General features: G+C 39.9%; 1 protein-coding gene across 1 annotated transcript; it reads left to right on the top strand.

The window, feature by feature from the left end:
* Nucleotides 1-10,347: 10,347 nt before the first annotated feature.
* LOC136154790 (integrator complex subunit 6-like) lies at nt 10,348-17,505 on the top strand. The gene is made up of 5 exons (XM_065916970.1): nt 10,348-10,402; nt 12,510-12,612; nt 14,794-15,168; nt 15,519-15,612; nt 17,412-17,505. The coding sequence occupies exons 1-5, from the start codon at nt 10,385-10,387 to the stop codon at nt 17,491-17,493; spliced, it is 672 nt and encodes a 223-aa protein (XP_065773042.1). The 5' UTR covers nt 10,348-10,384; the 3' UTR covers nt 17,494-17,505.
* The last annotated feature ends 5,701 nt before the right edge of the window (nt 17,506-23,206 follow it).

The raw sequence follows: 23,206 nt of genomic DNA, 5'->3' as shown, positions 1-23,206 counted from the left end.
GACGCTTACTCCTTGGAAGGAAAGTTATGACCAACCTAGACAGCATATTAAAAAGCAGAAACATCACTTTGCCAACAAAGGTCCATCTAGTCAAGGCTATGGTTTTTCCAGTGGTCATGTGTGGATGTTAGAGTTGGACTATAAAGAAAGCTGAGCACTGAAGAACTGATGCTTTTGAACTGTGGTGTTGGAGAAGACTCTTGAGAGTCCCCTGGACTGCGAGGAGATCCAACCAGTCCATCCTAAAGGAGATCAGTCCTTGGTGTTCATTGGAAGGACTGATGAAGCTGAAACTCCAATACTTTGGCCACCTGATGTGAAGAGCTGGCTCATTGGAAAGGACCCTGATGGTGGGAAAGATTGAGAGCAGGAGGAGAAGGAGACGACAGAGGATGAGATGGTTGGATGGCATCACCAACTCAATGGACATGGGTTTGGGTGGACTCTGGGAATTGGTGATGGACAGGGAGGCCTGACGTTCTGCAGTTCATGGGGTCACAAAGAGTTGGACACGACTGAGTGACTGAACTGAACTATACATTTTATTGACATTCTGTGGATTTCTGCCAGGTTCCTCCAGCCAGGTGAGAATTTCAATAGGAGGAATGGGAATCCTTTTCCTTGGGTGGCAAAGTATCTCCTGTGTGGGTTACTTGAGTACTTAATTTCAGCCCTGTAGTGAGGCACTGTCTCCAGGGTACTTGTATCTCAGTCATATTTCAGGAGGGACTTTTCCTTGGGTGACCTATCTCAGCCCTGGGCCAAGGGATGTTGCTTTGGGTGCTTTGTCTCTAATTTCAGAAGGTGGCACCACAAAAATTCTCTGCCACGCACTGAATCACAGCTGGGCCTCTCCAGAAAGATCTAGACTTTAGCCCTTGAGGCATAGTGAGAACTTGCACTGGTCCTCCTTCTCAGCCTAAGGGTGGTGACTCTTCCTGGAAGAGGGCTCATACATGAGTGCACTACCCCAATTTGGGGGCAGATGGTTCCTCACGGGTTCTGTCTCATAATCTCTGTGAAGTGGGGCTTTTTCTGAGGTGCTCTATCTCAGCTCAAGAAGAGAACTTTCCGTTAAGTTCTCTCTCTCTCTCTCCCTCAGTCCTGAGGGATGGCATGTTCTTGGGGGCTTGATCTTGCCCTTGAAAAGGAATACTTTTCCTTGGATGCTATATATCAGCACTGTGGAGGACTTGGTTATGTTGGGGGTGCTTTCCTTGGTTGCTCCATGGCAACCATAGAAGTGGGGCAGCTTTTGTGGATGCTCTCTCTCTGTCTTGTGGTGGGGGTGACTATTCCTTCTTTGGGTGCTGTATCTCAATCCTGTGGGGGACCCTTCCTTGAGTGCTCATCACAGTGAAGTTGGAGGGTGGTTGCTGGATGTTGGACCTCAGCCTGGGTCAGGAACACTTCCTTGGGAACTCTGCTACATATTTAGGAGGGCAGATTTCTAGAAGATTCTGCTGCTACTGTACCACAATGCCTTCTCTGTCATTCAGTGATCCACACCCTGACTTTTCCAACCAGGCATGAGTTTCAGCTTGTGGAAGGTGCAGTGGGATTCTCGTGGGTGTTGTATCTCAGCCCAGGAGGAGTACTATTTCTTAGTGGCTCTATATCATGTTCCAGACCATGGAGTTCAAGCAAATTCCACTGGTGTGACACTACCAACACCTTCTCCACCATTCTGCAAGCCACAGCTGGGCTTCTCCAACATCGTCTGGATTTCTGCCCATGGAGTGGAGGGGAGTGATTCTTTCTCTAGTTGGGAGTGCTTTTCCTTGGGTGCTCTGTCATCCATTTGGGGTAGGAGGACATTGCTTTGTGTGCTGTTTATCATCACTGCAGGTAGTGGCTTCTTCCTTGAGTGCTGTCTCTCAGCTCCAAGGTGGCGGGGGAGTTTTCTCTAGATGTTCTCCCTCAGTCTGAGGGGAGTGGCTCTTCTTTGTGAGCTCTCTCAGCTGTGGGAAGGCTCAAGGCAGTGGCTGCTTTCTTTTAGTCTTGGAGCAAGCTTCTTCTTCCTTTGTTGCCCTGTGTCAGCTCTTCAGTTGGAGTGGGGGGTGGGGGGCAATATGTCCTTAGGAGCTCTGCCTCCACCCTGGTGGGGGCAGACTTTCTTTGAGTGTACCATTTCAGCCATGGAGGGATATATACCTCAGATGTTCTATGTCAGTTGGGATGATGGCACATCATTACCATGCTTTGTAATAGCTCTGAAGTGGGAGCTCTCACTGTGGTTTTCTTTCTCAGTTCTGGCAGACAGCTCTTCCTTGGGGACTGTCGCAGCCTTGTTAGATACGGGCTTTTCCTCCTTGTGGCTTGTCATTTGTATTCTATTTCAGCATTGTTGTGATTTTTCTCAACTCAGGAATAGGACATTTCCTTGAGTGCTATATCCCCTTGGGAGGACTCTTCTCTGTGTCCAACTCTTCCCTGGGAGGACCTTACTTGGTGCTCTGTCTCAACTTGGAGGGGGAAGGAGGGTGGAGAATTGTACTTCCGTTTCTCTCTTTCCCATGAGGGGTTTGAAGTCTTCTTCACGGACCTCATCCATAGAGAGGGCTCTTCTTTGGGTCTCTATCTTAGCTCTGTGGGAAAGATTCTTTAGGAGCGCTATCACAGCTCTCCCTGGTGCAAGGGTGTTGGGGAGGGACTATGCCTTGGATGCTGTATCGCAACTTGTGGAATTTTTCTTTGGGTGCTCCATCTCAGTTCTGAGGAGGACAGACTTACTTGTGGGATCCAGCTCAGTCCTCGGGGTCTTCAGCTTTGAGTCCTTTAACTCAGACAAGAAGGGGGGGGAGGGTGGGTGGCTTTTCCTTGAGGGTTCTCTCTCAGCAACGGCTGGACATAAGGGTAAGGGGATGAACTTCCTTGGGTTCTATAAGGAAATACTGTAGACTAGGTGGCTTATCAACAACAGAAATTGATTTTGTACAGTTCTGAAGGCTGGAAGTTCAAGATCAAGGTGCCAGTATGGACAGATTCTGGTGAGAGCTCTCTCCCAAATGTGACTCCACTTTTTTCCATGTGACTATCCTGAACATGGTAAAGAGCTAGCTAGCTCTTTGACCTCTTCTTATGATGGCACTAATTCCACTCCCATGAGAGCTCCACTCTCATGACCTAATTATTTTCCCCAAATCCCACCTCCAAATGCCATCACATTGATATTAGGGTTTCAGTATATGACTTTTGGGGAGTGGGTACAATCAATCTGTTGCAGGTGCTCTATTTCAGCTTTGGAGATAGTGACAGCTCCTTATATCTTCTCTTTCTATACTTAGAGTGCTCTTGACTTCTTACTAACCAATCTCTTTTTACTTTATTCCCCCATTACAGTCAATAATTCTTTATATTAAATGTTCACTGTTCAAATTACTGTGTGGTTTCTCTCTCTTGATTCAGCACAGTCTGAAATAGAATTGGTGCTGTGAGTAGTCCCTAAGGTAGGCCCTTGTGGACTTCTTTGATTGTGCCTTTGGACTTGAGTACAGTGCTCTGCTTCATGCTGATGGGAAATAGGATGAAAGTAATCCATGGCATGAAGCGACATCACAATTTGTAAAACTGTCATGATGGGTGATTGCCGTAAAGTGCTAACCAAAGTACTAAGGAGCTGAAGTATCAAAATGGTTCCAGCAATGCATGAGAGTTCCTCTTGTATCATATCCTCACAAATGTGTAGTGTAGTCTGTCCTAAATTTAGACATTTTGGTGGACATTTAATGGTATCTCATATGACTTTAATTTGCATTCCTTTGATGATTAGATTTGGAGCACCTATTTATAAGTTTAGTAGCCATTTGGATATGTTCTTATGAAGTAACTTTTAAGATATTTTGCTCATATTTTGTTGTCTTTTTCTTATCAACTTGTAAGAGTTCTGAATTCAGCTCCTTTTTTGGATATATATACTATGAGTATCTTCTATGAGTCTCTGGTTTACCTTTTCACTCTCTTATTAGTGTTTTTTGATGAAAAGAAGTTCTTAATTTAATCAAATCCAATTGATTAATCTTGAGTTTTTTTGATATCCTGTTTAAAAATCTATTCCTACTGCAAAGTTATGAAGATGATGTCCCAAGTTTTCTTCTAGATCTCTGGCCCATCTCAAATAACACTGTGTATGCAATGAAGTAAAGGTCAGTATTCATGTTTCCTGTATGGTTATCTAGTGGATTTATTTTAAAAATGATTATTTCCACATAGATATGCAGTTAAGTTTCTCTGTAAATTTGTCTATTTCACCTATGTTTTCAATTTTAATATGAAGTTGTTCACTGTGTTCCACCCCCCATTCAAAATCCTTGCTGGATCCATAGTTAGGTCTCCTTTTTCATCCCTAATGTTATTTATTTGTGGATTATCTTTCTCTTGACAGTTTCACTAACAGTTTGTCTATGTTTTTGTTGCTTTCAAAGGACAAACTTTTGGTTTTGCTGTTTTGCTCTATTGCAGTCTCTTATGGATTTCTTCTTCATTTTTACTACCTCCTTCTTTCTATTTTCTCTGGGTTTATTCTACTCTTCTAACACTGGACACATATCATTAATTTTCAGGCTTTTTTTTCTCTTTTAACATACAAATGTAAGGCTATGCAGTTCCAGCTAAGGTCCACTTTCACTGCATCCAAAATGTTTTAATATGTAATATTCTTCTTCATATCCAAGTATTTATTTGAAAGAGTGTTTTAAAATCCTTAAATACATTTTGTTATTGTTGCCATTGACTTCTAATTTAATTTCATTTTGGTTGGATAGTATGGTTCATGAAATTATTAATAAGTATTTTAACATTGTTGATACTAAAGATCATTTTTATGTGCATGCTTGAGAAGAACTTATATTTGAATTGTTGGATACAGATTTCTGTAAATGATTGATTAAGCTTGTTAATTTTGTTGAAAATATTTATGCATTTACTAATTATTTTTTCTGTTTGAACTAACAATAATTTAGAGAATTGTGTTAAAATATCCCACAATAAAGGCAGATTTTTCAGTTTCATTCAATAGTTCTACTTATTTTCTTCCATTATAAATGTTAAGGCTGTTTTATTATTAGGTGCATTCAGATGTACAGTCGTTAAATGTTTCTGGTGAAATAAAATTTGGTTATTTTATAGTGAGCTTTTATACTCCACTTATGCATTTTTTAAGAAATCTCTTTTCTCTGATATTAGTATAACCACCTCAGCTTTCTTTTGGTTAATTTTTGCTTTTTATAAAATATTAATTTCTTTACATTCAATCATTCTATGTCCTCAAACTTTAAATCTTTATCTTAGCATAAAACCAGATTTTTTTAAAAAATCCATTATGACCACCTTAACTGGCAAATGTGGTATATTTACATTTATTATCATTACACATAATATTTAGACTTGCATTACCACGTTGTTTTGTGCCTTTTTTTGTACTTCATGCTTATGTTCTCCTTTTTTATTCTTGAGTTTTTAATTTAAATTTTGACAGTGAATGAAGGCATGAAAGTGAAAGGTGCTCAGTTGTCCAGGCCAGAATACTGCAGTGGGTAGCCTTTTTCATCTCCAGGGGATCTTCCCAACCTAGGGATCGAACCCAGGTCTCCTGCATTGCAGATTCTTTACCAGCTTAGCCACACAGGTCAAGAAGCAACAGTTAGAACTGGACATGCAACAACAGACTGGTTCCAAATTGGGAAAGGAGTACTTCAAGGCTGTATTTTGTCACCCTGCTTATTCAACTTATATGCAGAGAACTTCATGAGAAATGCTGGGCTGGATGAAGCACAAGCTGGAATCAAGATTCCCAGGAGAAATATCAATAACCTCAGATATGCAGATGACACCACCCTTATGGCAGAATGCGAAGAGGAACTAAGACTTAGACTTAGACTTAGACTTTCACTTGAGTGAAAAAGTTGGCTTAAAACTCAACATTCAGAAAACTAAGACCATGGTATCTGGTCCCATCACTTCATGGCAAATAGTTGGGGAAATAATGGAAACAGTGACAGACTTTTTTTTTTTTTGGCGGGGGGGGGGGGGTGGGCTCCAAAATCACTGCAGATGTTGATTGCAGTCGTGAAATTAAAAGACGCTTACTCCTTGGAAGAAAAGTTATGACCAACCGAGACAGCATATTAAAAAGCAGAGACATTACTTTGCCAATAAAGGTCCATCTAGTCAAAACTGGTTTTTCTAGTAGTCATGTATGGATGTTAGAGTTGGACTATAAAGAAAGCTGAGCACTGAAGAATTGATACTTTTGAACTATGGTGTTGGAGAAGACTCTTGAGAGTCCCTTGTATAGCAAGGAGATCCAACCAGTCCATGCTAAAGGAAATCAGTCCTGAATATTCATTGGAAGGACTGATGCTGAAGCTGAAGCTCCAATACTTTGGCCACTTGATGTGAAGAACTGACTCATCTGAAAAGACCCTGATGCTGGAAAAGATTGAGGGCAGGAGGAGAAGGGGACGACAGAGGATGAGATGGTTGGATGGCATCACCGACTCAATGGACATGAGTTTGAGTAAACTCCGGGAGTTGGTGATGGACAGGGAGGCCAGGCGTGCTGCAGTCCATAGAGTTGCAAAGAGTCGGAAACGACTGAGCCACTGAACTGAACTGAAGGCATGAATGAATGCTGTGTGGATTCTTTTTTCTTTCTGATCACAAAGCCTATTCATAGTTGGCATTTGCTATTTGCTTACACTGGGTCCACTTTGGCTTGATGTTTGTATTTGGCGTGAGAAAGGTGTTCAATTTTATTTATTTATTTATTTATTTGCATGTAGACATCCAGTTCTACAAGCAACATTTGTTGGAAAGACTATTCTTTTCCCATTGAATAGGCTTAGCACCCTTGTCAAAATGTAATTGACCATAAATTAAGGTTCTAGTTCTAGACTCTTAGGTTTGTTCCTTTGACCTATATGTCAGTCCTTATACTAGCACCACAGTCTTGATTATGGTAGCTTTGTATTAAGTTTTGAAATCTAGAAATGTTTGTTCCCTTACCATGTTCTTTTTCAGTGTTTTGTTTGTATTTTGGCTATTTACTTCCTTGTAAATTTCAGAGTTACTTTGCCAAATTCTGCCAAAAAAAAAAAACCCTAGCTAGAATTTTGATAGGGATTATATTACATCTGTAGATCAATTAGGAGAGTATTGCCAACTTAACACGTTTTCCAACCCGTAAACATGGAAAGTCTTTCTATTTATTTATGCCTTCTTTAAATTCTTTCAATAATGTATAGTTTTCAGAGTACATGTTTTCTACTTTTTAAATAAATTTGTTCACAACTATTTTATGTTTTTAAATGCCATTGTAAATGAGATTGTTTCAGCTAAATTTTCTTATTGGTTATTGCTAGTGTAGAAAAAAAATGATTTTTATTTATTGCTCTCATATCCTGCTACTGTGCTGAACTTATTTATTAGTGTGGATATATTTTATATATAAAATCATGTTATATGCAAATTGTGATGGTAATTCCTCCTATCCAGACTTGATGCATTTTATTATGATTTCTTGTCTAATATTCCCTGCTAGAACTTCTAGTACAGTATTGAAAAGAACTGTTGAGAACAGACATCCTTGCCTTGTTTCCAATAGGAGTTTACATATCCAATACTATACATGTTTCATACCAATGTTAGGTCTGGGGTTTTTGTAGATGCTTGTTATCAGATTGAGAAAGTACCCATCTATTCCAAATTTATTGGGTACTTTTATCATGAAGAGATTTTTATTTTGTCAAATGCTTTTTCTGTACCTATGGACACAATCATATAGTTTTTTTGTCCTGTCCTTGTTAATATGATGTATTACATTAATTAATTTTCAGATATTAACCCAACTTTCATTCCTGGCATAAATGCTGCTTCATCTCAGTGTACAATCTTTTTATATGCATATGGATTTGGCTTGTCAATATTGTGTTGAAGATTTTTCATCTATAGTTATTTTTTTTTGTTATGTCTCTTTCTGGCTTTGGTATGAGGATTAATACTGGCCTCATAAAATAAGGTAGGATTCCTTCCTCCTTTCTTTTTTTGAAGACATTGCTAAGGATTCATATTATTTCTTTCTTAAATGTTTGATAGAATTTACAAGTAAGATCACCTTATCTGGGCTTGTATTTGTGGGAAGATTTTTAACTTTTAATTTAATCCTTTATCTTAGTATAGTTCTACTTATATTTTTTTTTCTTGAGTCATTTCAATAATCTGTGTCTTCCAGGAATTTTTAAGTGTCATCTAAATTGTCTAATTTTTTGACATAAAGTTGTTCATAATATAATCCTTTAATTTCTGTAAGGTCAACCTTGATGTTCCCACTTTCCTGATTTTGATAATTTGAGCATTTTTCCCTTGACCAGTCAAACTGAAGTTCTATTATTTTCTTTATCTTCTCAATGAACCGACTTTTGATTTCATTGATTTTCCTCATGGTTTTTCTGTTTTTTAGTTCATTGATTTTCCACCCTAATCTTTATCATTTCCTTCCTTTTGCTTGCTTTTATTAAGTATATAAATTTAAAACTTTAGGGGTAACTAAAATTATTTGCTTCATTTAAAGTGGGATTTGAGACATCAGACATATAAAAATGTTTATGATATTGCACATAGTAGTCATTTAGACCAGTTAACTAGGAGGAGAGTCAATCTGCTAAAAACAGATAAGATTTTGTTTAGAACATTTGCTGATGAATGAAATTTCAAGTCTGACTTGCATGAAGGTGTTTATTGCATGAGTAGGTTATTTAAACAATCTGATCACATGGACCACAGCCTTGTCTAACTCAGTAAAACTATGAGTCATGCTGTGTAGGGCCACCCAAGATGGACGGATCATGGTGGAGAGTTCTGACAAAATGTTCACTGGAGAAGGGAATGGCAAACCACTTCAGTATTCTTGCCTTGAGAACCCCATGAACAGTATGAAAAGACAAAAAGATAGGACACTGAAAGATGAACTCTTCAGGTTCCATGGGGTCGCATAGTCAGACACGACTGAGTAACTGAACTGAACTGAACTGAGGTTATTTTGTAGTACTTCATTGGAAAGACTGATGCTTCCGATGAAACTCCAATACTTTGGCCACCTCATGCGAAGAGTTGATTCATTGGAAAAGACCCTGATGCTGGGAGAGATTGGGGGCAGGAAGAGAAGGGGACGACAGAGGATGAGATGGCTGGATGGCATCACCGACTCAATGGACATGAGTTTGAGTAAACTCCGGGAGTTGGTGATGGACAGGGAGGCCTGGTGTGCTGCGATTCATGGGGTCGCAAAGAGTTGGACACAACAGAGTGACTGAACTGAACTGAACTGAATATTTACAATATTCATTTTCACTGAATCTTTACATCTAACCGGGTCCAAGTTTATTTTTTTTTTTAGCTTGAGGAGAGGTGTGTTTTAATCAGCACACATACTATCCACTTTATGTTTTGTCTCTTGTAATAACCTTTAAAACAGTCCATAAGGTAGATAGTTTCTACATATTTTATGGAAATAGAAACTTCTAGTAAGCCTTTAAGTAGTTTCCCCAGGTTTAACCAGTTGAAAAATGGAAGAATCTAGATGCGTAAGATTCCAGATACTGTACACTTATATATCACAGTGCCTATAGCTATGAGTTCAGCAGAGAATTCCTTGTTTACATGGAAATATTGAAACTGATAGTATTCGGGATAGTTAGTGTTAGTTTATAAAGCCTCTTTACTCAATTTTGTTGATTTTAAATGGGATCATCTGTTCATTAAATTGAGCAGCTTTCACAGCTGGACACAGCCATGAGTTATATTCCAGGAATCATATATAAGGTGACTTTTCTGGGAAGAAAGTCTGTAGATTTAATCAAATTATCCAAAGAGAGCAATTATCAGTGCCCACTATCCAAGGTTCTCTGGGGAAATAATGCCATGGAGCCTAGGCTCTTCCAAATAGGGAAGAAGAATGATCTTTTAGTTGGGGTGGTGCTGTAAAGGAGGTCAGTCCATTCTCAAATTTGGTTTGCAACATAGGGGAGTTGTTCTAGACCTAGTTGTTGGAGCCAATAGGCAGTGGTAATGATGGACTGATACATTACTTAGATGAAGGGAGATGATTCTAGATCTTAGAACATGAAGTAGACCCTAGATACAAGATTCTAAACTCTGTTTGGTGCCATAGTATAGGTTGCTAACATAGTCTATGACCATGTCCTCCCTAGAGGATCGTTCATTTGAGCTGTATAACATTAATTACTTTTCTAGAGCTTTTCCACTTTCTCACCAAGGTGTTCTACTCACGGAAATAGCTAACTATGAGGAATATCTGAAGACACTGGCCTCCCCACCTCAAGAGATTGATCCAGGTCAACCTAAAACAGTTGATACTTTCAACTATATGTTTAAAAATGAGAAGGTCTGTCCAAATTTTGATACTTAGTATAAGTGTTTTTTTCTTCCAAGGATGAATGTGAATCTCAGGCTTTACTTCTATTTATTTAAAAGATAAAATATGACATAGTGATTCTTGTGTAAACAAACTGGGAGCCTCCTGATATGAGAATGTGTTGGTTGAACAGAGATAATAGTTGTTTTTTATTGGACTAAGAGATTTATTCTTTAATTGAGGTATATTTAATTTATAATATATTAATTTCAAGTGTACAGCAAAGTGATTCAGTTATACATATGTTCCTTTTCAGATTCTTTTTCATTATAGGTTATTGCATGATATTGAGTATAGTTCCCTGTGTTACACAGTAGGTTCTTGCATCTTACCTATTTTATATATAATAGTATGTTAGGATCTGGTGTTTAAATTATAACATTTAATGCTCACAATTGTTCTGTAGGTGAGTATTACTATCTGCCCTTTAATAAGAAGAAATCAAGGTTGACAGTGGTCAAATGCCTTGCCCTGAGTTACACAGCTAAGAGATGGAACCAGGATTTGAATCTATATCTTCCTGGCTCCAAAATCGATATTCTTTCCCACCCCCATAGTAACTCTCTTAATTCCAGATTATACTCTACTTCCTGTTTCCTTTATTCAAGTCACTAGTGCTCTATCTAGACAATCACTGAATATTCCTCTTGAAAAATGAAGTACCAGGGACTTCCTTGGTAGTCCAGTGGTTAGGACTCTGCACTTCCACTGTCAGGGGGTCAATTTCGATCCCTGGTTAGGGAACTAAGATCCCACAAGCATGGGGCAATAAAATAGAGAAAGAAAAGAGAAATAAAGTACTAGGTGATGTTGCCATAATTGGATTACCCTCATGAATGTCTTATGTGAGAGTGTTTTGTGTGTGAGAGAAAGACATACTGACTTGATCATTAAATCATGAAAACAAAGAGAATTATATCTGCACTCATGGAAGAGATCACTGATATAAAGGCACAGAACATACAGCAATCTCTTCTACAACAAAACTAGAGTAAAAGCTATTCTACTTCACCCCCAAAATTCTTCCTTAATTGGAGTTTTTCTTAATCTTCTGTGCCTTAGTTTCCTCAACATGAACAATGGAGATAACAATCACACCTAACTTTTAAGGTTTGGTGAAGGATTGAGTTAATACATGTAAAGCATTTAAAACAGTACCTGGTAGAGACAAATGCTCAATGAAAATGTTTTCACCCATTATGGGGTATTTTTTATGGGAAAGTATTTTTCTCACAGATGTATTCAGATAATGCAAAGGCATATTCTTGGGTTATCCTTTGATGAAAATAACTCTTAGCTAACATATTATACCCTTCAATTTCATGTTTCATCTGCCACCGACACTGAAAAATACTCTGAACACCTGCCCAGCCCCAAAGGTGACATATTTGAATCTCCATAGGTTAGAGATGGGAAGATTTACATTATCAATACCCTAACTTTCACCATCAACATGTACCATTTAATAAAGTGTTAATCAGTGTGTTAATAGATTTAAAGCACAAAATGACAAAAAAAAATTTCCTTTTTTCCTCCCCCAAGAAGAGCTAAAACAAAGTGGTGTGTATTTCTCTAAATTTAGAGATAACCATGTGTTTATCACTTTGGTTAATGAGAACCACTCATTCCCCAGCATTCTTAGTAATCAGAGTTGTACCATGTTTGGCTTTGGCCAACACCTCCTATGTTACCTTCTCCTTATTTCACTTAGACTGGATTGAAATTGGATTGTGTTTTCTGAGAGCAGAGTGTGACAGTAAATCTTCGACCCATGATTAAAACTTCTTTTAGTGATACAAATGCATGGCTGTATATGCATATGACATAGTGATTCTTGTGTAAACAAACTGGGAGCCTCCTGATATGAGAATGTGTTGGTTGAACAGAGATAATAGTTGTTTTTTATTGGACTAAGAGTTTTATTCTTTAATTGAGGTATATTTAATTTATAATATATTAATTTCAAGTGTACAGCAAAGTGATTCAGTTATACATATGTTCCTTTTCAGATTCTTCACAGATGAAGCCTGTGACTGCATTTTGTCTTTAACAGAATATTTCCACTGATGTTTTTCAGCGAATGAAGGATGATGAAGCAGTTCAATTCACCGCAGGGCATCAAAAACAAATGAAACATCCTGGAGAGCCCAAGGGCCACTCATCATCTAAGAGAAGGCAAAGTATGTCACCATGGCTAAGCAATCAAAGAGGGGGGATCTCTATCTCTAGGGTTTAGTCATGTCAAAAATAGCTTATAGTTATGTCCTTGAAGGATGGACAGATATGAGCATATTTGCAAGTAGAGGGGCAAGGCACTAGCTAGGTCCAATCATTTGGAGTTGCTGCAAGAGTTAATAAAGCAGGTTCCTGAGGCAGAAGGAGATGAAGGGTCAAATAAGAGGACAGATCTGCTCACATTCTTCCTGTGTTCACATTTGTTCATGCTCTAACTAAGTGCAGTCTGGCTCCTTCTTATGGTACTCCAATGAAACAGTGTCAAAGTCACCAGTGTCTGCTACACTTTGGCATTAAGTTCTCAGCAGCACGTAATACAGTTGTTCACTCCTTCTTCCATGGAAAATTTTTAGTGTCCCCAGACACCACATTCTCCCAGATTCCTTGCCCTTTTATTAGTGACTTATTTTTTTCCTTCCTTTTCTGTCTTCTTTCCCACCTCCAAGTACTGCAGAGACCCAAAGCTGAATATTGGGCTCCTTTCTCTTCAATCCACCATCTCTGTAGGTGATCCCATGCAGTCTTACAGCTTTACATATGATTCACACTACAAAATTCTTACTTTTATTCCCCTAGATTACAACTTGCTCCTGAACTTCAGGCTCACATACAACTGCCTACATGGTATTTCCATTGAGTATCTATTAATACTAGATATCTAAAATTCAACTGGTTCTACATGTTTGATCTTCTGACTTTTTCCCTCTCCAAAAATGCTCTACTTTTAGCCTTCTGTATCCCAGCTAATAATACCATCCATCAGGTGTAATGTACATAAATGTGTAACAACCTGTTATCTACAGGTATAGGGGGCATGGAAGGGTTTAGAAGTCCTAGTATTTAAAGTTTTCAGATATCCATAGTATAAGTAGTCCCACCATGGCCTAGGTCAGACTATCAACGTGAGGTCACTGAACTAGAATCAGGAAAGGTTGGCCACACTCCATTCTTGTGAGCAGTTGCTTAATACCTGCACGCACTTGGTCTACCCAGTAGTTCGGATTAAAACATTCATATTCACTCGAGATTCTTATTCTTTTATTATTCTTTCACTTATATCCCTTAGCAAGTTCACCAATTTGATACTAATTATAAATCTCACATCCCACCATTACTCTCCATTCCTCTGATCTGTGCTGCCATTGTGTCACCAAAATACTCCAATAGCTTATTTTTCTACTTTCCAGCCTTCTCATCTAACTCATTTTCTGACCTGCAGCCAGAGTGATCATATCAACACAGAAATCAGATCACATCACATCCATGCTGAAAATGCCTCATTACCTTTCCTTGGTACTCAGAGTACAATCTGAGCTCCTCACTCTGGCCCATCAACTCTGCACGACCTGGGCCCCCATCCTCTCCTAACACGTGTCCTCGGCATGGGCACAGGCCAGCTCTCTTTCCCCCTCCAGCCTCTGCCCAAAGGACACCTGCTCAGAAGGAACTTTCTGACCTCATGATCCACTGGGGCTCGCCCTCCTGCTCTCTGTCCCCTCCTTGTGTACTTCTCCCCGAACACGAATTTGAACTGTAATTATTTTGTTGAATCATAGCACACGTCCTGCCTGGCCTCCCCATGAGCATGGACATTTCCATAAGGGCAGGGATTGTTTTTCTATGTGCTGTTGGAGGCTGCCCCCTAGCTCCTGGCACAGGGCCCAGCACAGAGGATGATGAGTCAAAGAAGCAGAGGTGTCAGACCTGGAGTAAAAAGAAAGTCACTTTTCTGAGACAGAAAAGATGGATGAGGAGGATCATATACTGGCAGGGATTTGAGGTGATAGACTGTTGATATCAGACATCTTGACATAGAGTGAGACTTTCAGCTTTTCAACTCATAAAGAGCATTGAGGAGACATCAAATCATGAGTGCCAGGGCTCTATGAATGTTTGCATAGTAGTTGAACTGTTCAGATACATTACTGTATGTATTGAGAGTGTCAAGAGAGAAAATGTTCTATTGTATGCTCCTTGCTCAGTCCTATTTGTGGTATCTATTTCCACTTGGAACATCCTCTTGCTTTATGAAATAATTTCTTCAAAACTGCAGTGCACAAGGGTGTCCCTGTGGGGGTGGTAAGATGCATCTAACTCACAGCTCAATCTCTTAATTTGGTTTCCAGTTGCTACTGTCACTCACGATGTTCATGAGAAGAAGATGGAAAATAGTCAAACTCCACCTGGGGGCTTCTTTTCAAAATCTGCTTCACTGGAGCTTATGAATATGGCAGAAGATGGTATCCCACTCAACCAAGTGGATTCCCTGTCTGATGATTTCACTCGTCTCAAGAAAGATGGGCCGATTCACAAACCTGGGGATAATGCACTCATAGGAGGAACCAAGAACTGCAGTGTCTCTGCAGGTGACTCCAAAGTCACAGCAATGTCTTCAAAGGGAACTGTGCCAAATAAAGCGCAGATGAGTCCTGCTATGGCACAGAAAATTAATGATGATATAAAATATCAATTAATGAAAGAAGTTCGGAAGTTTGGACGAAGTAAGTAGTGAAAGAATATCTATTAATAAAACCATGGGAAGTTGCTTGATTTAGAGTAAACTGAACTTATCTCTTGAACTCATCTTTTGATTGAGTTGGGTTTTTACATAATTTACAATAGTTTGTCTAAAAATTCCTAATACCCCTCTTAATTTTTTTTGTTTTGCATGGTTAATGTTTACAGTAGTTTCCTTAGTAGAGATGTACAGGTGTTATAATTAGTCATTGGAAAGGCATGCATAACACTGTGAAATAGATTGTAACACTGTAGCCCATGAAGAATGGTTGCTGAAGTGGTAGATGCACTATTCTCATCTCTTTAGAAATACTTATTTTTTTAATATCTTCAGATTTTGAAAGAATTTTCACTTTGCTTGAAGAAGTACAAGGACCTCTTGCAGTCAAGAAACGATTTGTTGAATTTACCATGAAGGAAGCTGCAAGGTGAGTATAAAAAAGAACTTCTCGGCTTTTTTAATGCAGTTCTGCCCAATGCTGAACAGGGGCAGGAACAGGCCTTGCCTTGTTTATGCCAAACCCTGGCCCTCAATTATAGCTTATGCTATTTCCATAGGCATTCAGTTCAGTTCAGTCGCTCAGTCATGTCCGACTCTTTGCGACCCCATGAATCGCAGCATGCCAGGCCTCCCTGTCCATCACCAACTCCCGGAGTTTACTCAAACTCATGCCCATCGAGTCAGTGACGCCATCCAGCCATTTCATCTTCTGTTGTCCCCTTCTCCTCCTGCCCCCAATCCCTCCCAGAATCAGGGTCTTTTCCAATGAGTCAACTCTTCACATGAGCTGGCCAAAGTATTGCGGTTTCAGCTTCAGCACCAGTCCTTCCAATGAACACCCAGGACTGATCTCCTTTAGGATGGACTGGTTGGATCTCCTTGCAGTCCAAGGGACTCTCAAGAGTCTTCTCCAACACCATAGCTCAAAAGCATCTATTTTTCGGTGCTCAGCTTTCTTTAAGTCCAACTCTCACATCCATACATGACCACTGGAAAACCATAGCCTTGACCAGATGGACCTTTGTTGGCAAAGTGATGTCTCTGCTTTTTAATATGCTATCTAGGTTCGTCATAACTTTCCTTCCAAGGAGTAAGCATCTTTTAATTTCATGGCTGCAGTCACCATCTGCAGTGATTTTGGAGCCCAAAAAAAATAAAGTCTGACACTGTTTCTACTGTCTCTCCATCTATTTTCTATGAAGTAATGGGACCAGATGTCATGATCTTAGTTTTCTGAATGCTAAGCTTTAAGCCACCTTTTTCACTCTCCTCTTTCACTTTCATCAAGAGGCTTTTCAGTTCCTCTTCACTCTCTGCCATAAGGGTGGTGTCATCTGCATACCTGAGGTTATTGATATTTCTCCCAGCAATCTTGATTCCAGCTTGTGCTTCTTCCAGCCCAGCGTTTCTCATGATGTACTCTGCATAGAAGTTAAATAAGCAGGGTGACAGTATATAGCCTTGACGTACTCCTTTTCCTATTTGGAACCAGTCTGTTGTTCCGTGTCCAGTTCTAATTGTTGCTTCCTGACCTGCATACAGGTTTCTCAAGAGGCAGGTCAGGTGGTCTGGTATTCCCATCTCTTTCAGAAGTTTCCACAGTTTATTGTGATCCACACAGTCAAAGGCTTTGGCATAGTCAATAAAGCAGAAATAGATGTTTTTCTGGAACTCTCTTGCTTTTTTGATGATCCAGGAGATATTGGCAATTTGATCTCTGGTTCCTCTGCCTTTTCTAAAACCAGCTTGAACATCTGTAAGTTCTCGGTTCACGTATTGCTGAAGCCTGGCTTGGAGAATTTTAAGCATTACTTTACTAGTGTGTGAGACGAATGCAATCGTGTGGTATTTTGAGCATTCTTTTGGATTGCCTTTCTTAGGGATTGGAATGAAAACTGACCTTTTCCAGTCCTGTGGCCACTGCTGAGTTTTCCAAATTTGCTGACATATTGAATGCAGCACTTTCACAGCATCATCTTTCAGGATTTGAAATGAATATTATTTTAGTCTAACTCATCCACAGAGCCTTCTAAACTCACTATAGTCTGGGGTGGGCCTAGGCCCTTGATTGCCTCTCTTGGTATTTTCCTAGACTGTATCTTTCCATTAGGATATGTTTTCTGTTCCCATGTAGATTGTAAGCTCTATTTTCTATCTACTACTGTGACTTACACATCATAGATGCTTAAATATCTTCTGGTTAATCCAATGCCTATTTATTTTCAGGTTTAAAAGAGTAGTCTTAATTCAGCAACTTGAAAAGGTCCTGGAAAAAGTTGAATCCAACCACCTGAGCAAAAAATGTTAATCACAAGAAAAACAGATAACCGTGTTTTTGCAAAGAACAATGAGAAGCAAGTACACATTTTCTATGCTGCATGGTGGGATGAGATGCTGCTGAAACTTCTTAAAATATTGTTGTCAAGAAAATTGCCCTTCTAGAGGCTAAGAAAAAAAGCAATGTCGCCTTTCAATTTTATGGTTCTCTGTCAGTAAAAGCTGGGCTATTGCCCTAAGAATTTCCGGTGAAAGTATAGCTTGTTGTCTGTCTGTGTTCTCCTACCTGAGGAAGGGGATGTTATTAACACATTAAGCTAAATGCACAGTCCTGGGAGCAGGGCCAATGGTTATAGCTGGTATTCATAACTGCTCCCTTTCACTACTCATTTCTTATTCCTTTTCCCCAGAGGCAGTCCTACAGTTGGTCATGGTTTTTTGCCTTGTAGGATGATTAAATATTAAATTTTGAAGGGTCTGGGCTAGATGTCCTACCTTCGATGGGTTATCATTTTCCACAAACTTTAATCAGAAGATGTGAGAGTAGTCAGCTCTTTAGCAATGTTGGGTATACTCCTCTTTAGCCCTTTGTATAGTAGGAACCCAAAAACCCTTTGATTGTCAGGTTCCATTACCCTGGCCTATAGGGGATCCCCTTCTTCACCTCTTGACTGAAAGGGATGAGGGGACCAAAATGGCTAGCTGGCAGTTTGAATTCCATATCAATATCATCACTGTTATGTTCCTTAGTGGACTAAGATCTCTGGTTCACTAAAACAAAGTAACAAGGATGGGAAGCATTTTAGGGATAAGTAGTGAGAGGAGGCACTTCCATGTTCACCCCCTTGATTTCAAGACCTATGAATTGACTATGGCAGAAAAAACAAACTGCTTTCTAGAATTACTTCAAGCATAATCTCCATCCCTGTCACCTTGGCCACTTGGTTCTTGAGCCCATTGGATTATGACCTGAATGCTGGAGAAGGAAGCTGATTGAGGTCTAGATGATGAATACCCTATCCATCAGATTATTAAAATTCTGCTCTGGTAAGCTTATTTACAGAGAATTCTCACAAGACACAAGTATCTTCATATCATGTATCCATTTGGACAGGTGTATTCACATACTTTTCCCCTGAACTTCCTTGTCCCAAATGTTGAACTATGTATCCTCAAAGCCCTCGACCCCTCAACCAATGAAATGGACATGACCTAGATATAGCTACTCACTCATACTTGTGACCATTGCTCCTGGCAGAAGGAATGACAGGTGCACTGCTCAAAGTTCTTCCCTGGAAGGATTACCCTTCACCATGTCCTTCCAGGCTGTCCAAAAGTGGACTGGACTGATGCAGCTGTCCACTTCTGGCTTGAGTAGTAGGCAAGATTCTCAATGTGCCCTTCAAGATTCCAGTCTTCTGGTTATTTAATTAATCTCTAACATGAGTACTGCTGTGGTGGGATTTTTTTTAATGCAAAATAAGTTTTATTTTGTTGGCACTGAAAGAAAACCAAGCAAAAGAACAGTATTTCTACATTGAGGTGAAAGCAATGTTTAAACTATCTTAGCAATGAAATGTATTCCAAAAGAAAGTATGTTTCATGAAGATTCCAAAGTACAGGTGAATCTTAACACAACAGTACAGGAATCTGTAATACTGAAGATGACTCTCTTCTGACAGGATGTTTAGCAAACATATTTTTAAAATTATAAAGGCAATGAAGCAATTCCATTTAAATAACTGTGTCAACAGTGATATGGCTTTTTCCATTAATACTCTAATAATCTCATTTTAATACTTTTTACTGCCATGACAATTTTATTTAACACATAAATTCTGCTGTACTTATAAACATTGTAATTAAACTTAAAAGCTTTTGCACAGCAAAGGAAATCAGAGAAAATGAAAAGACAACCTATAGAATGGAAGAGAATATTTGCAAATGATGCAACTGATAGGGATTAATTTACAAAATATATAACAGTTAATACAGCTCAATACCACCCCTAAAATACCAAATCCAATCAAAAACTGTACTGATGATCTTAATAGACATTTCTTCAAAGAAGATATACAGATGGCCAATATACACAAGAAAAGATGTTCAATGTCTCCAATTATTGGAGAAATACAAATCAAAACTATGATGAGGTTATCACCCCACACCAGTCAGAATGGCCATCATCAAAAAGTCTACAAATAACAATTCTGAAGAGGGTGTAGAGAAAAGGGAACCCTCCTACACTGTTGGTGTGAATGTAAATTGGTGCAGCCACTATGAAAACAGTATGGGGTTTCCTTACAAAACTAACAGTTGAGCTACCATATAATTTAGTAATCTCACTTCTGGGCATATATCTGAAGAAAACCATACTTCAAAATGACACATGCACCCCAATGTTTATTGCAGCATTATTTATAATAGCTAAGACATGGAAGCCCTAGAGGAGGGCATGGTAACCCACTCCAGTATTCTTGCTTGGAGAATTCCATGGACAGAGGAGCCTGGTAGGTTAAGGTCCATAGGATCACAAAGAGTCAGACATGACTGAAGTGACTTAGCATGCACACAAGACATGGAAGCAACCTAATCTGTCCATCAACAGATGAATGGATAAAGACGTGGTGGTATGTATATGTGTACATATATACAATATTCCATTATCTATCTATTTATGATAATGGAATATAATTTAGCCATAAAAATGAAATAATGCCATTTGCAGCATCATGAATGGGCCTAGAGATTATCATATATCATACTAAGTGAAGTAAGCCAGACAAAGACAAATATCATGTTTTATCACTTATATGTGGAATCTAAAAATATGATATAAATGAACTTACTTATAAAACAAATAGACATCAAAAACAAACTAATGGTTACCAAAGTGATAGTGGTGGCAGGAGAGCAGGAGGGTATAAATTAGGAGTTAGGGATTAACATATACACACTACTATGTATAAAATAATAAGCAACAAGGACCTACAGTATAGCACAGGGAAGTCTATTCAATATCTTGTAATAACCTATAATGGAAAAGAATCTGAAAAAGAATGTGTGTGTGTGTGTGTGTGTGTGTGTGTGTGTGTGTGTGTGTGTGTGTGTGGAATGAAGTCACTGGGGTATAAGTCTGGCTTCAGCTGACAACCAGTTCTCCTGACCTTGGGCATTGACATGAACCCTGGGGGCCTTAAGTGTAAATCATGGTCCTGACTCAAAAGATACTGCCAGGTTGAGGTGAGCATGAAGGTAAGAAACCACAGCTGATCCTGGCACGTGTTATTAATATGTTCTCAGTCAGCATTCTCCCAGGCCTTGGTACTGCATATAGGAAATGGTCACGGCCCAGTACCTAGGAAAGACAACAAGGCCTGGGACAGAGAGAAGTTCAAGGTGGGTCATTCACTGATGATTAGTGATCTAATTTGGGGGACAGAGAAAACAGATTCTATAAATAGTGATCTAATATGGAGGACAGAGAAAACAGATTCTATGAGTCAGAGATTAACTGAATGAGAGAAGTTTCACCCAGCCTGACAGGACAGCAGTTACTGAGAGTCATCAGAGCTGAAGGGCTGAGTCCGATGACGCCTAGGTCCTCCCTCCCCTGGGTGCTCCTGTCAGGGAAGGAAGGTGAGCAGAGCCTGTGAAGTATCCAGGGTCACATGACATACAGGGACCAATGGGACGCCTAAGCCTGCAGTCTGAGGGCAGCATCAGAGGAGGAGAGGAAGAAACTTGAGCTCAGGAGAGAGCTGCGCAATGAGTCATGCTGCTGCTGCTGCTGCTAAGTCGCTTCAGTCGTGTCCGACTCTGTGCGACCCCATAGATGGCAGCCCACCAGGCTCCCCCGTCCCTGGGATTCTCCAGGCAAGAACACTGGAGTGGGTTGCCATTTCCTTCTCCAGCGCATGAAAGTGAAAAGTGAAGTCGCTCAGTCATGTCCGACTCTTAGCGACCTCATGGACTGCAGCCTACCAGGCTCCTCCGTCCATGGGATTTTCCAGGCAAGAGTACTGGAGTGGGGTGCCATTGCCTTCTCTGGTAATGAGTCATAGATCCAGGGAAACCCTGATGTGCTTGTGCCCTGGGCTACTTAGCTAACCTCTTAATGTTTCCACATCCTCTTGTCATCTGAGGGTCATGACAGCATTGACCTGTTAGGCTTATTGTGAGGATTTTAAAAATAGCTCATTTAATGTTTATTAGATATTTTCAAAATACCAGGCACTTATCTAGGTGTGAAATCACAGTGAACCAACACTCTCTCATGGATCTTACTTTCCAGTTGGGAGATAAAGACACCAGAAAACCAGAGCTTCTGTCAAGTGCTCTGAAAAAAAGTTGAAGTCAGGTGAAGAGGAGGAAAACAAGTGAACGATACTGTGAATTTGCTAGATAGGGGAGGCCTTTCTGAGGAAGAGACACCTAAGCTGAGAAAGGAGCCTGAGTTCTGCCAGGCTCAGGTTTCTTCAAAGTATCCTCTTTCCCAAGGCCAGAGCAAAGGAAAAGATATGTGTCTTAATTAAGTCTTCATGGGGAGTTCCAGCTCATATATGTGGGGTTCAGCCTGGCTGTGACCTTTCTTCCTGAATGTCTGAGATGCTTCAGCATCAGATGAAGAGACAACAGTTTTATGGAGATGGCTGAACAAGCTCCTATCATTGCATAAGTCAGTTCTCTGTGATGAATCCATACAACACACACATGTGTGCACACACACACACACACACACACACACCTCCTACTGGTTCTCCTTTTCTAGTTGAAGCCTGACTTATAGATTTTGGTATTGAAAGAGGTTCCAGAGAACACATATTAAGGGTGGATTCTCTGAGATTGCTCTGTGTTTCTGGAATTTCTTCTTTAATCAGATTAAAGTCATTAGTAACTTTTTTCCTGAGTTTTAAAGGGGACTGGTAGTTCATTGAAATAAATAGCAAAGGGGTTTCTCAAATTACCGTATTTGGATACCTATAATCAAGTCCCTTGCACAGGTGCAGGAGGGCTGAGAGGAGCTACTCCACATTCAAGGTCAGGAGGGGCGGCTGGGAGGTGGTACCCCTCATCCAAGGTAAGGAGCAGCGGCTGCACTCTGCTGGGGCAGCTGTAAAGAGATACCCCACATCCAAAGTAAGAGAAACCCAAGTAAGACGGTAGGTGTTGCAAGAGGGCATCAAAGGGCAGACATATTGAAACCACAATCACAGAAAACTAGCCAATCTGATCACAGGACCACAACCTTGTCTAACTCAGTGAAACTAAGCCATGCCGTGTGGGGCCACCCAAGATGGACGGGTCATGGTGGAGAGGTCTGACAGAATGTGGTCCACTGGAGAAGGGAATGGCAAACCACTTCAGTATTCTTGCCTTGAGAACCCCATGAACAGTGTGAAAAGGCAAAATGATAGGATACTTAAAGAGGAACTCCCCAGGTCGGTAGATGCCCAATATGCTACTGGAGATCAGTGGAGAAATAACTCCAGAAAGAATGAAGGGATGGAGCCAAAGCAAAAACAATACCCAGATATGGATGTGACTGGTGATGCAAGCAAGGTCTGATGCTGTAAAGAGCAATATTGCATAGGACCCTGGAATGTTAGGTCCATGAATCAAGGCAAATTGGAAGTGGTCAGACAGGAGATGGCAAGAGTGAATGTCGACATTCTAGGAATCAGCGAACTAAAATGGACTGGAATGGGTGAATTTAACTCAGATGACCATTATATCTCCTACTG

Source organism: Muntiacus reevesi, chromosome X (assembly GCF_963930625.1).
Source record: "Muntiacus reevesi chromosome X, mMunRee1.1, whole genome shotgun sequence".
Lineage (NCBI taxonomy): Eukaryota > Metazoa > Chordata > Mammalia > Artiodactyla > Cervidae > Muntiacus > Muntiacus reevesi.
The sequence above is the reverse complement of the archived record's forward strand: the minus strand, read 5'-3'. Positions and strand labels throughout refer to the sequence as shown.